This window comes from Rattus rattus, chromosome 2, assembly GCF_011064425.1.
Source record: "Rattus rattus isolate New Zealand chromosome 2, Rrattus_CSIRO_v1, whole genome shotgun sequence".
NCBI lineage: Eukaryota > Metazoa > Chordata > Mammalia > Rodentia > Muridae > Rattus > Rattus rattus.
Window position 1 is genome coordinate 153,408,737 of NC_046155.1, and position 12,371 is coordinate 153,421,107.

At 51.8% G+C, this 12,371-nt stretch overlaps 1 protein-coding gene across 1 annotated transcript; it reads left to right on the plus strand.

Moving 5' to 3' along the window:
* Positions 1 to 222: 222 nt before the first annotated feature.
* Kcnj11 (potassium inwardly rectifying channel subfamily J member 11) lies at positions 223 to 3,890 on the plus strand. The gene is made up of 2 exons (XM_032893589.1): positions 223 to 361; positions 1,087 to 3,890. The coding sequence occupies exon 2, from the start codon at positions 1,300 to 1,302 to the stop codon at positions 2,242 to 2,244; it is 945 nt and encodes a 314-aa protein (XP_032749480.1). The 5' UTR covers positions 223 to 361; positions 1,087 to 1,299; the 3' UTR covers positions 2,245 to 3,890.
* The last annotated feature ends 8,481 nt before the right edge of the window (positions 3,891 to 12,371 follow it).

A 12,371-nucleotide genomic window follows, 5' to 3' on the forward strand; every position in this document is an offset into this window, starting at 1 on the left:
GCTGAGCCAAACTAAGAGAATTTCACAAAAGCAACTTCTTTAGAGCCACCCTCGGTTTAAAGAAAGCTCTGTGGCCTGGGAGAGGATAGTGAGCAAGCGAGGGCGGGACGAGAATCCTCTGTGGGCGGGGCTTGCGCCTAGGCCCGCCCCTACCCCCTCTTGGGAGCCGATCTGGCGCCCTCTGGCGGCGGAGGCTGCACTTGCTCTCAGGAGCCCCCCGCCCGCAGCTTTTCACCCCCACCGCGCACGGGTCGGTGCCCGAGGACCGGCTCACAGACACACGCCCGGGAAGCCGGCCGGGAGTGAGCACCCGAAGTGGGAGGGGGCAGGGAGGTGGCCGCAGCTTGAGCAGCACGAGCAGGTGCGGCGGCGACAGGCGGGGTGGGGACGGAGCGGCGGCGGGGGCTGCGGTCGGTCGGTAGGACAGCAGGGAGGCCGCGACACGGAGCCAGAGGGGTCTGGGCGGCGGGGGACGTGGGGATCCCGAGCGTAGACGGTTGCAGGGTGACTCGAAGGGCGCGGGATCCCAAGGAGACAAAGAGGACGAGAGCTGGAGAAGGATCGGGAGAGCGGTGAGGGCTCTAGGGCAGGGGCGGGATGGGAAATCCGGGGCACACCTGGAGAGGAGACTGGGTCAAGAAGTAAGGCTTGTGCTTGGAGGGGACAGGGGACAGAAGTGGGTGAGGCCAGAGAAGAACGGGGGTCGAGTGAGGGCTGGTAAGTTGGAAGACCCGGAGGTAATAAGTTCTGAGGTGGTTTGAGAGGAAAGGCTGGGCCAGGGAAAGGGAGTTTGAGGGAGGTCCACGGGTGGTGAAGGATAGCTGAGTGGAGGATCCAGGGCCAGGTAGAGTACAGGCTGGGTCGGGGGCTCAGTAAGCAATGAGCAGGGGGCGTCGGCATCTGAAGCTAGTATAAAAAGAAACAGAACCAGCTGGGGGGCATATCAGTCCAGAGGTTGGTGCAAGCTTGAGGAGAGGGCTCAGAGAGGGGGACCCTACAAAGAGGCCCTAGGCCAAGCCAGTGTAGTGCCTCCCCCCATGGGGGAAACCCCTTCCTGGGGCCAACGGAGCCATGCTGTCCCGAAAGGGCATTATCCCTGAGGAATATGTGCTGACCCGGCTGGCAGAGGACCCTACAGAGCCCAGGTACCGTACTCGGGAGAGGAGGGCCCGCTTCGTGTCCAAGAAAGGCAACTGCAACGTCGCCCACAAGAACATCCGAGAGCAGGGCCGCTTCCTGCAAGATGTGTTCACCACGCTGGTGGACCTCAAGTGGCCCCACACGCTGCTCATTTTCACCATGTCCTTCCTGTGCAGCTGGCTGCTCTTCGCCATGGTCTGGTGGCTCATCGCCTTCGCCCACGGTGACTTGGCCCCCGGAGAGGGCACCAATGTGCCCTGCGTCACAAGCATCCACTCCTTTTCGTCTGCCTTCCTTTTCTCCATCGAGGTCCAGGTGACCATTGGTTTCGGCGGGCGCATGGTGACAGAGGAATGTCCCCTGGCCATCCTTATTCTGATCGTGCAGAATATCGTAGGGCTAATGATCAACGCCATCATGCTGGGCTGCATCTTCATGAAAACGGCACAGGCCCATCGGCGGGCAGAAACCCTCATCTTCAGCAAGCATGCCGTGATCACCCTGCGACATGGCCGCCTGTGCTTCATGCTTCGCGTAGGGGACCTCCGAAAAAGCATGATCATTAGCGCCACCATCCATATGCAGGTGGTGCGCAAGACCACCAGCCCGGAGGGCGAGGTTGTGCCTCTCCACCAGGTGGACATCCCCATGGAGAATGGCGTGGGTGGTAACAGCATCTTCCTGGTGGCCCCACTCATCATCTACCACGTCATCGACTCCAACAGCCCGCTCTACGACCTGGCTCCTAGTGACCTGCACCACCACCAGGACCTGGAGATCATTGTCATCTTGGAAGGTGTGGTAGAAACCACAGGCATTACCACTCAGGCCCGCACCTCCTATCTGGCTGACGAGATTCTGTGGGGGCAGCGTTTTGTCCCCATCGTGGCCGAGGAGGATGGCCGCTATTCTGTGGACTACTCCAAATTCGGGAACACCGTTAAAGTGCCCACACCACTCTGCACAGCCCGCCAGCTTGATGAGGACCGCAGCCTGCTGGATGCCCTGACCCTCGCCTCGTCGCGAGGGCCCCTGCGCAAGCGCAGTGTGGCTGTGGCGAAGGCCAAGCCCAAGTTTAGCATCTCTCCGGATTCCTTGTCCTGAGTTGCGGTCCCTCAGGCCCCCACTCACTTAGGTGGGCACATGGAAAGTGAAGTACGGTATGTAGAGTGCTGGGGTGCGAGCCCCTCGGCCAGATGAGGGTCTGGCGTGGGACAAGACCCTCCTTGGCTCAGCCTCCCCGCCGCTATGTGCCTGGGGTGTTACAAGATACTTGTCACTATGCTATTTCTGGCCCCAGCAGGAGCCTGTACCGGGTTATTTTTGTTCCTGCTCCTCCCGGGCTCAGCTCAGGACTGGCTTACGCCTGTGTCCCTGCCCAACGATGGGGAGGCTATAGAAGGTTCAGGGGTCCTAAAGCTAAGGTCTGGAAGGAAGCCAGTCTTGGTCCTCCACGATTCATCCTGCCACAAGCAGGCAGGTAATTGGGCAAAAGCAGCCCCCAAGTTGGGAGCCTATTGCTGTTTCTGTAGCCACTAAGAAATACCTGGCCAGGCCCCAGCCCTGTTCGTGCCACGCTAAAGAATCCTGCCAGCCAGGGAGGAGGTGGGTGTCAGAGCGTGGGAGCTGAGGGGCCCACACAGCCACGACAGGATAAGTTTACCTAGGCTCGCCTCCATATGGCCGGCTTATGAGAGGAAGGGGGACAAGAAGGAGGCAAATGATTGGAGACCTTGATGGTCCCGTTCAGATGTGTGTCCCTGTCCTCTACCCTTGACTCCAGCCTTCTGCAGAGAGAGTGAGGACTGCTGCTCTGTTTTGTCCCCCGAGAGGCTGGGAAGTGGGGCATTGGGCAAACACTGAGATACCTGGCTGAGAGGCCGAAAAGGGTCCTGTGAGTGCCATACAAGATCTACTTCAGGCAAAACTCTGCTCTTGGCTCCCCATGGGCAGCTCTGAGTCACTTTGGGGGACACTGGTGGGTAGCAATGCCTTGTCTAGGTTGTCAGAAAAAGAAATAATGGAAAGTTCACCCTGGTGAGGGAAAGGGAGGTCCCCAATGCAAAAGGCCCTTGGGCTTGACCTGAGCCCGGACTCTCAGAGCAGTGCAGTGTCCTCGCCCAGAACCCCACTGGCCCATCGTCAATAAAGCCTCCCATCTGTGACCTGAACTCTGGGCTTTTCTTGCTGGGGAGGCAGTGGGCATGCCACTGGGGGGAAAAGGCACTGTCAGAGTCTGCCACCTAGCATGGCCCGGCAGGCAAGAGGCCAGAAAAGCTACTTAGACTAGCTCCTCCGTTTCCCTCACCTCAGGAGGCCGTCATCCTTCCACCTCAGGTTCCACCACTGCCCACCCCCCCACTCTCAGTCTGTCTGGCCAACTCGACCATTTGACATCCACCAGACATCATAGTCAAGGGCCTGGGCTGTCTCCTGACTCTGCTGGAAAACTGAGGTGCCCGTGGGGAGGGGGAGGGAGGCTGTAGGCCTCAGGGGTGCTGATTGGCTCAAATCCTGGCTCCAGCCGAACCACCCTGTGACCCGGTTGTCTCGCCCATGTTAATAGTCCCTACCTCATTAGGTTGAGCAGGTGAAAACACATGTATACTTGCTTCGGAAGTGCCTGGTCTGTACACAAGTGCTCAATAAATGTCAACCGTCGTGATCGCTGCTGAGCTAGCCATGTGATGGGAAAACTAAACCTAAGACAAAAAAAAGAAAAAAAGAAAAAAAAAGATGTTTTTACACTGCCTCTGGGTGATGTGTCGATGTCTGGTCTTACTCCCCGCATGCTGCCCCTCTAAGCTCAGACCTGGTCTGCAGGGGCTGCTCTTCCTATGTGCCTACCTCATTGTGGTCCGCCTGCCCATCGCCTGCCCCGCCGCCCCTCAGGCAGGCCAAGAAGGGTTGTGATCGTTCTCTACCGTGTGAAATATTGTGTAGCTCCCTATTTCCTGGGTCAAGGGTGGCATCCTCTATTGATATCCATAAAGGCCCAGGTCAGCGATGCTCCTTGGACCATCCCTGAAGAGAGATACCCTTCTCTCCTCTCTGGGCCTTCTTCTTTGCCTGTGTTTAAGGGTCTGTCTCCCCATCTCTATGTTCGTGTCTCCCCCAGAGCAATGCCTCTGGAGCTGAGTGGATGCTCGATGAAAGAATGAATGGGCAGGTGGGTGCGTTGTGAGCATGTGCAGAAACCAGGGCTGTGGCTGCAGTGAGGCGTGAGGATGGCTGCCCCTAGATCAGATAGGTATGTCTCGGGATGCTCCAGAAGAAGGGATGGGCGAGCCAGGAAGCTGCTGCTACCAGTCTGACTTCTAATCTACTCTCTCCTGCCCTCCTTCATCTACACATAGTCCCCAGTCCTGACTCCCTCTTAGCAGACTGGCATGCTTCCAGTTTAGCGCCCTCAGAATCTCCCTAGTGCTGGGGGGCAACAAGTCAGGTGCAGTGTTCACTCTTGGGGCTCACTTTAGCTCTCCCTGAGGCCACAGGGAGGAGCTAGAGTCACTTTGTAAGACTTGCTGAGTGGCCTCATCCATGGTATCCCATCGAAATAACCTCCCAACTCCCAGAGAAGCAGTTGGCGGTGTCTGGTGCCTGTAGAAATGAGGTAATGGCGCCACCTGCTGGCTGCAGTAAGACCTTCAAGAGCCCAGAAAATCTGGGCTGCTGGTCCAATTTCCACCCCACTGTAAGAGAGATCCCAGGCCTTAAAGTTTAGCTCAGGAAGAAAGAAGAAAACTCCAATCCTGAGGAGATAACCAGTTGCCTCACTACACAAGAACTAGAGAACAATATGCCCAGAGAAGCACATAATTTCCCGATTTGAAAGTGGCAGCAGGGTCACTCTGCTAAGTGACAATCTCAGGTCCACGATACCCTGGCCATCACAGGTGGGTCTACTTGCATTGGTGGCTTCACACAGGTCTCAATGTCCCCAGACTTCCAAGGTGACAATGTCTTACAGCTTTGAGTCTGGAGGTGGCTCTGAGGAAAGGGTGGATTTTGCACTGCTGCTGGTCTGAAAAGTCTGTTCTATTCCTGCTCAGGAGGAGCTCGAGACAGGAAGAACACAGAGATCAAGGCCAGAACTGAAACCAGGGGTGGAGGCTAGACTGACAGCCTCTCTACCAAGCCCACCTGCTTGGGGCATTCTATTCTCTCACAGGAAGGGAGATGGGTTTCTTCTATACTTGGTCCTACTCCCACTATTGGCTGGCCCAGCAGAATCACCATGAGGACCCAGACTTGGCAACCTGAGTCCAGGATGTGATGCTCTACCTTCCCCTGACCTTGATTCCTCGTAAGTTCTGGTGGTAATAAACAGGATGTTAGACCACGGGCCAGGCTCTGCCGATTTCAGCTTCCCATCCCCCGCCATCATAACTTTGTCCGTGCCTCTATAAACCCCGCCCCCAACAGTGCCCGCTACAGAGATTTAACAAGTGGTGTGCCGTGATGCCTTAGTTCCTTTTTCCTCAAAGAAGTATGCCAGGCTCCCCGGAGGCCAAGGGCTGCAGGCAACCAGGTAACCAACCACCCCACACAAAGGACACTTATCAAACAAGTCCACTCTCAACAATCAGCAGTCAGAGACAACCAACCGGCCGTGACATCCCATGGCTTACCTGTGTGACATGGGACCTTGCTCCCTTCTCAGAAATCTGTAAGAGAAAAAACCCCGCTTTGTCTCGTCATGGTCCCCACCAGGCTGGCTGGCTGTGACCTCAATAGTAAGTCCACTCGTTCACTGGCATAGAAGATTCCAGAGTACACCGAAGAGCAGCTGAGACATCCAGCCTTGTGGACTGGACAACTTCTGGTCTCTTGGACCTTCTATTCACAAGTGGTCATTGTTTGATGAGCTGGACCACAGCCTGTAAGGCAGTCTCATAAATTCTCATTCTCTCTCTCTCTCTCTCTGTCTCTCTGTCTCTCTCTCTGTCTGTTTCTCTCTGTCTGTCTCTCTCTCTGTCTCTCTGTCTCTCTCTCTGTCTGTCTCTCTGTGTCTGTCTCTCTCTGTCTCTGTCTGTCTGTCTCTGTCTGTCTCTCTCTCTCTCTCTCTCTCTCTCTCTCTGTGTGTGTGTGTGTGTGTGTGTGTGTGTCCCTATCTCTCTGTCTCTGTGTGTGTATATGGGGGGGGCATTCTCATAAATACCCTCTGTCTCTCTCCCTCCCTCTCTCCCTCTGTCCCCACTCTGTGTAGGCATTCTCCTAAATTCTGTGTGTGTGTAGGCATTCTCATGAATTCTCTCCCTCTCTCTCTCCCTCCCTCCCTCCACGCCCCCCATGTCGACATTCTCATAAATACTCTGGGGAGGGCACATTCTCATAAATTCTGTGTGTGTGTGTGTGTGTGTTTGTGTGTGTGTACTTTGCACTCACACTGTTAGGAGGTCCCACAACCACACCAAGCTATACAACCATATATATATATATATGCAGGGACCTAACTCAAATCCACACAGGGTCCATGATTGTCACTTCAGTCTCTGTGAGTTCCCATGAGCCCTGCTTAGTTGATTCTGTGGCTCCTGTTCTCATGGAGTCCTCAACCCCTCAGGCTCTTAGAATCCTTCCTCGCCTTTTCCAGGGAGTTCCCCTGGTTTTGCCTGCTGTTCTGCTCTGGGTCTGGTGCCTGCATCTGCTCACATCAGTTGCTAAATGATGCCTGTCTGATGACAATTGGGCTAAGCACCAATCCACGAGTGTAGCAGAATCCTTTGACTCTTTTTTCCTTTTTTCTTTTTGTTTTCCTATCATATGCGGTTCTACCCTGGGTCTCTGGGCAGCCCAGGCTCTGGCTCCTGGCTGTCCATGCAGGGTCAATAGTGGCTCCCTCTGCTGGTGTGGGCCTCAAGTTACATCAGTCATTGGTTGGCCACTTCCACAAGTTCTGCGCCACCATTACCCCAGCCCATCCTACAGGCAGGACAGATTGGAAGTCAAAGGGTTTGTGGCTGGGTTGATGTCCTAGTCTCAAGCTGGGAGCCTTGCTGGTTATAGAAGATGGCCCTTTGGAACTCTGTACTCCCCATGACTATGAGACTTCACTAGGGTCACTCTCATAGATCCCAGGGAGTTCCCCCCAAACACCCCACAATCCCAGTCATCTCTCCCAGTACTCTCTCCCTCCACCCCCAAAGCCTAGACCCTCCTGTTTCATCTCCATGCACCCCAGTCTACCTGGAAATCCATTCAACTTCCCCTTGTCCAAAATCAGGTGTGGGGACTATGTGGAGGGTCTCCAATCCAAGTCCATTGATCAACCTGTGTTTCTATGACTGTACCTTGTGGTTTGTATTACTACAAGTCTGCAGTGTATCTTGAAATCAGGGATGGCTATTTCTGAGTCATGGAAGGAATATGGAAGTCAGATACCAGCACAAGCTGAAACCGATTATCCCAATACAGACAAAATGGCTAGACATGTGTGGAACCGATCTGCTTGTGGTCAAGGCTGCAGATGGGGATGACTAGCTCAGGCCTAACTCCAACAGGAAGCTTTGTGTTTGAAGGAGAGACCAAATGGGCTCATTGTTCTGGTCCAAGCTAGCCAGGTTGGATTTTAAGAATAAATTAACCGTAGTGGTGTGGAAGATGGTGATCAGGACGAAACACAAGACAACACCATTGTTTTTAGGCTGGATCACCCGAAACCTGAAACACTTATGGAAATGCTCTCTGGAGCACCGTGCCTTCCTCCACCCCTCAGACCCTGTCCAAAAAAGTTCACATCAACCAGACTCACTCAGCCAAGATCCCAATCTCAATACAGTGAGAAACAGAGTATCAGACCACAAAACCACTAAGGCAAGAAGATGGACAGGCTTTGAAAGAACACCCAGCGGGCGGTACTCCCAACCTAACCATGAGAGAAAGTCCAATAAAAAAGGATACTCTTCGTGTTCCTACCACTTCAGCTCAGGACAGTAACTCCCAACCACTGCGAGCTGCGAGGTCTCCTGTGCCTGTGACTCCTTCCTCACAGTCGGGTCTTGTGCTTGTGGGTTAGAGAATCTTCCACAGAACTCTGCAGCAGACCATCATGACAGGAAACAGATCTCAGCTACTGGTGAGCTCTCTCAACATGGTGGCCCCACCCAAGACTGCACGTAGGAAGTATACTGACTTTGTACCCGAGTGCACAGTAAAGACTACAGGTGTCCACCATGATGCTCCTGGTTCTGGGAACTGTTATGCGTGTTGGGCCATGCAACCCCATCGTCTAGGGTGATAATGTGTCTCGTGTCTTTTATAGAGGATTGACACCATTAGGAGTATTGGGGGGCATTTATTTCATACTGCGTCACTAGCTTTTCAATGCTGGGACTGACTTCTCCCGTGGGAGGGACAAGGATCTGGAGGATCTCTGAGCCGTCACTGACATGGCAGGTATTGCTATGCTGGAAGGGTGTGCACACCACAATGGCCTGGGGAGGGGTGTCATGATTTTAGCATTTAACACATCCCTCGGAGCATCTCTCAGGGGGTTCATGTTTATGACAAACATCATTTGTCATTTGTCATCTTCTGCATAGCATTTAAGCAGAGTTTAAAGACTAAGGCACAGGGAGCACACCCTCGGAGCCACGCTGGTCATGGAATCTCGGCCCTTTGTGCTGCTACAGTGACATTGTCCTCAAGCACTACCTTGTAAGGTGACCAACTCACGCCTGATTTCACCCAAGTGCCTGCTGCTTTAATAAAATGTACGATAGTTCATTTTTTGATGAACAGATTTGTTACCTCCACTCTAGAAATTGCAACAACAGTGTGATTCACGCGCAGAGATAAGACTGGTGATCTCTTTGGATGGTTAACTAAGAGTCAACAGAATGCTTACGCGGCGAGCTGGTAGTTCTACTGAAGGCAAGATAGAAAGAAAGCCTTCGTAGCTCATTCCTCTTTACTTCCTCGAAGAAAATCCTTCACAGATAACCCAGGTTTGTAACACCCTCATCATCTGGCCTCATACAAGCTTTAAAACGAGAGAGAGAGAGAGAGAGAGAGAGAGAGAGAGAGAGAGAGAGAGAGAAGAGGAAGAAGAAGAGGAGGAGAGGAGGAGGAGGAAGAGAAGGGAGGAAGGAAGGAAGGAAGGAAGACAGGAAGGATTGATTCCATAAGCAAGTCTGTGAGGCATTTTCATAATTCGTGAATAATGTGGTGTGTTACCAGACAGAATACTTGGTAAGGTTGAGCAGATTCAGGAACCCTGGCAGTTTTCATAATTGAAAAAAGGCAGGCACTAATCTATTCCTGACCAGGTTCCTGTCCTGGAATACATGACCAGGACACCCCATGGAGAGGACTGTGACAATCATTCAAGTAGGGACAGCATGAAGTCCTTCCACATGCAGATGAGGCATCCCTTACATCTCAGACCAAGCCAATCGAAAGCATCTGCCTCTAGAATGCAAACCACTCCCCAAATGTTTATAAGGTTCCATCCAGAAGGAATAAGGTGCTTGAGTCGTTTCACCAAAGACCGTCTGAGAGCGCCTGTCTTACTGCACTGTAACAGCCCATGGAAGAGTTTGCTCCCACGAAGCTTTCATAGTTGGGATCTCCATCTAACCAAGCCAGCCATCCTAGCTGTCTGCTGCCTCTCTCCACCTGCACTGACTCCGGGCAGCAGTGGCTGCAGAAGAAGTGCGGCACACTGCCTTGCTCTGGCTTCCCCTCAGAGAGCTGTTTTTTGGCTCTGGCAGGGCCAGGATCCCCACAGAGAGCACACAGACCAACAATGTGGGAGGGCTCAGCCCATTGTAGACAGGGACATCCCAGAACAAATGATCCTGGGTTCTATAAGAAAGCAACCTGAGCAAGCCATGAGGGGCAAGCCAGGAAGCAGCACTCCTCCACGGCCTCTGCATCACCTCGTGCCAACAGGTTCCTGCCCTGTGTGAGTTAGGTCCTGACTTCCTTCGATAATGAACTGTGCTGTGGAAGTGTAAGCCAGATAAATCCTTCCCTCCCTAAGTTGCTTGGGTGGTTGGGTGGTAGTGTTCAAAACACACTTGCTTACACACAGGTCATTTTAAAAGCAGCAGCACAAGTAGTTTGCTGGTAGAATTGTTAGTCTCTCATGTGTATCCCCAGCACCCAGAAAGACATTGGTGTTTCCCTTTCTATCAATCCTCTACACCCCTCGCTATACTGTGTATGTGCGTGATGAGGAGGGCAAGCCATGGGGAGGGTGCGGAGGTCAGAGGGCAACTACACCAAGTTGGCTGTCATCCATGTGGTGGTGGCACAGGACTTACGGGTTCCAGGACAGCCAGAGCTGTTACATAGAGAAACTCAGTCTGAAAAAGAAGCAAACAAACAACAACAAAAAGAAAAAACAAAGTAGACTCTCTCCTTCCACATTCACTTGCTTTGCGGGGATGGAACTCAGGTGCCCAGGCTGAGCCATCTAGTTGGTCGAGATAGACCTTCCATTTGCCCCCGATGACACATAGAGACAGACAGGCAGACGGACGGATGGATGGACAATAGATAAACAGAGAGGTATAAATAATTGTTTGCTTCTCGTGTCACGTTCTCCTAGCTAAGACTTCCAGAAGTTTATTGAAGAGGGTGGAGAAAGCAGACATGCTTGTCTCCTGCCTGACTTTACTGAAAACATGATCATTTTCTTTTCTAACCAATACATCCACAGGTATGCTCACACACAATATATAGATAGATAGGTGATAGATAGATAGATAGATAGATAGATAGATAGATAGATAGATAGATAGATGGATGGATGGATGGATGGATGGATGGATGGATGGATGGATAGATAGATAGATAGATAGATAGATAGATAGATAGATAGATAGATAGATAGATAGATAGATAGCGCTGTATGTTAAATAGACAACAGCAAAAAAAAGGAGTCTTTTTCTTTATGTTTTGCCTTCGTGTGGTTTGGCATGACCCTAATGCTGGTTCTGTAGAGGAGAGAGATTGGCCGTGTTCCTCGGAACGGCTGTGTTAGGACCCGATGGACGATCTGGTCCATGTCACCCTCAGGGCCTCAGTGCTACTTCATTTGAGGCACTGCTGTTGTCCTTGTGATTGCTGTTGCTGCTGCGCTAATCTCATTGTTCCTAATAAATGTCTTTAAATTATCTCATTTGGATTTAATTATGGTAGATCATATATACCAAGCAATTCATCGAATCCTTTAAAAGTTTCCAATTAGGAGAATATCTTTTTTTTTTTCTTTCAGAACATCCTAATGACGTCCCGAATTCCAGATGGCTCCTTTCTCGCCTCTGACTTATTAAAGTGAGGCATTGTTTCCTGCCAGACAATCTAGGAAAGGACTTGTAGATCTGATTTACGAAGGACAAACCCTCTGTTCCTTGGAATCCTTAATGTGTTCTTACATCCCCCTTTGATTAATCTCTGCCCTAATCTTCGTTCTTTCCAAAGATCTATTTGGGGTTGACTTGAGCTTGTTTTTCCAAGGCCCTGTGGTACATCATTAAGTTATTTATCACAGGAGACACTTAGTGCGGAAACATCTCCTGCCGAGTGTTTGCACTGGAAGTTTTGGCACGACGTCCTTTCGTGATTAAGTATCTCATGTAGAAAATAATTCGAAAAATTACAGCGTGAGTTTCCTTAGCAAAGAGCATATCAAACGGTTTAGCCCCAAGTCTAGGGGCGGCCAGCTTGGAAGTCCACAGAGTCACTGAGACCAGATGTGAAGGGTGAAGTAAAGACAGAAGAGACGACCACACCAAGACCCAGGGTTGGGAGCGATGCCCTTAAAACCCTCCTTTATTGATGCTAGTATTATGGTTAGAGTTAAGTATGATTGGGGTCATGGAAAATCCCCAGCCAGCTGCAGGAGACTAATACAAACCTGGTGGTCAGGATGAATAATGATAGGATAAAGCTCTGACCTTGCTGAGAAATACATCTGACGTCAAGATGCCCAAGGTGATGACCTGTAACCTTTCTGAAAAACCAACATCCTGTTGACATCAGCTGACCCCACGAATACTGTGTCCTTGGCCTGCGTAAATGTTTCCCACTCCCCCACCCCTCTCTCTGTTACCCCTGTTATGGTATAAATTCAGCCTTGGGAAAAAATAAAATTGTCGCCTTGATCAGACTCTTGTCTTGGTGTCCTTCTTCGAGTCTCTTATCCGCCTTTCTCCTCCAGGTACCCTCTGCACCCTCATTGACAATCCAGGCCCAGCCACAGGCTTCCTGCCCTTCCTCAG

What these genes read in the sequence shown, in the direction of transcription:
- Kcnj11 (XM_032893589.1), top strand. Translation starts at nt 1,300, where the DNA reads ATGTCCTTCCTGTGCAGCTGGCTGCTCTTCGCCATGGTCTGGTGGCTC.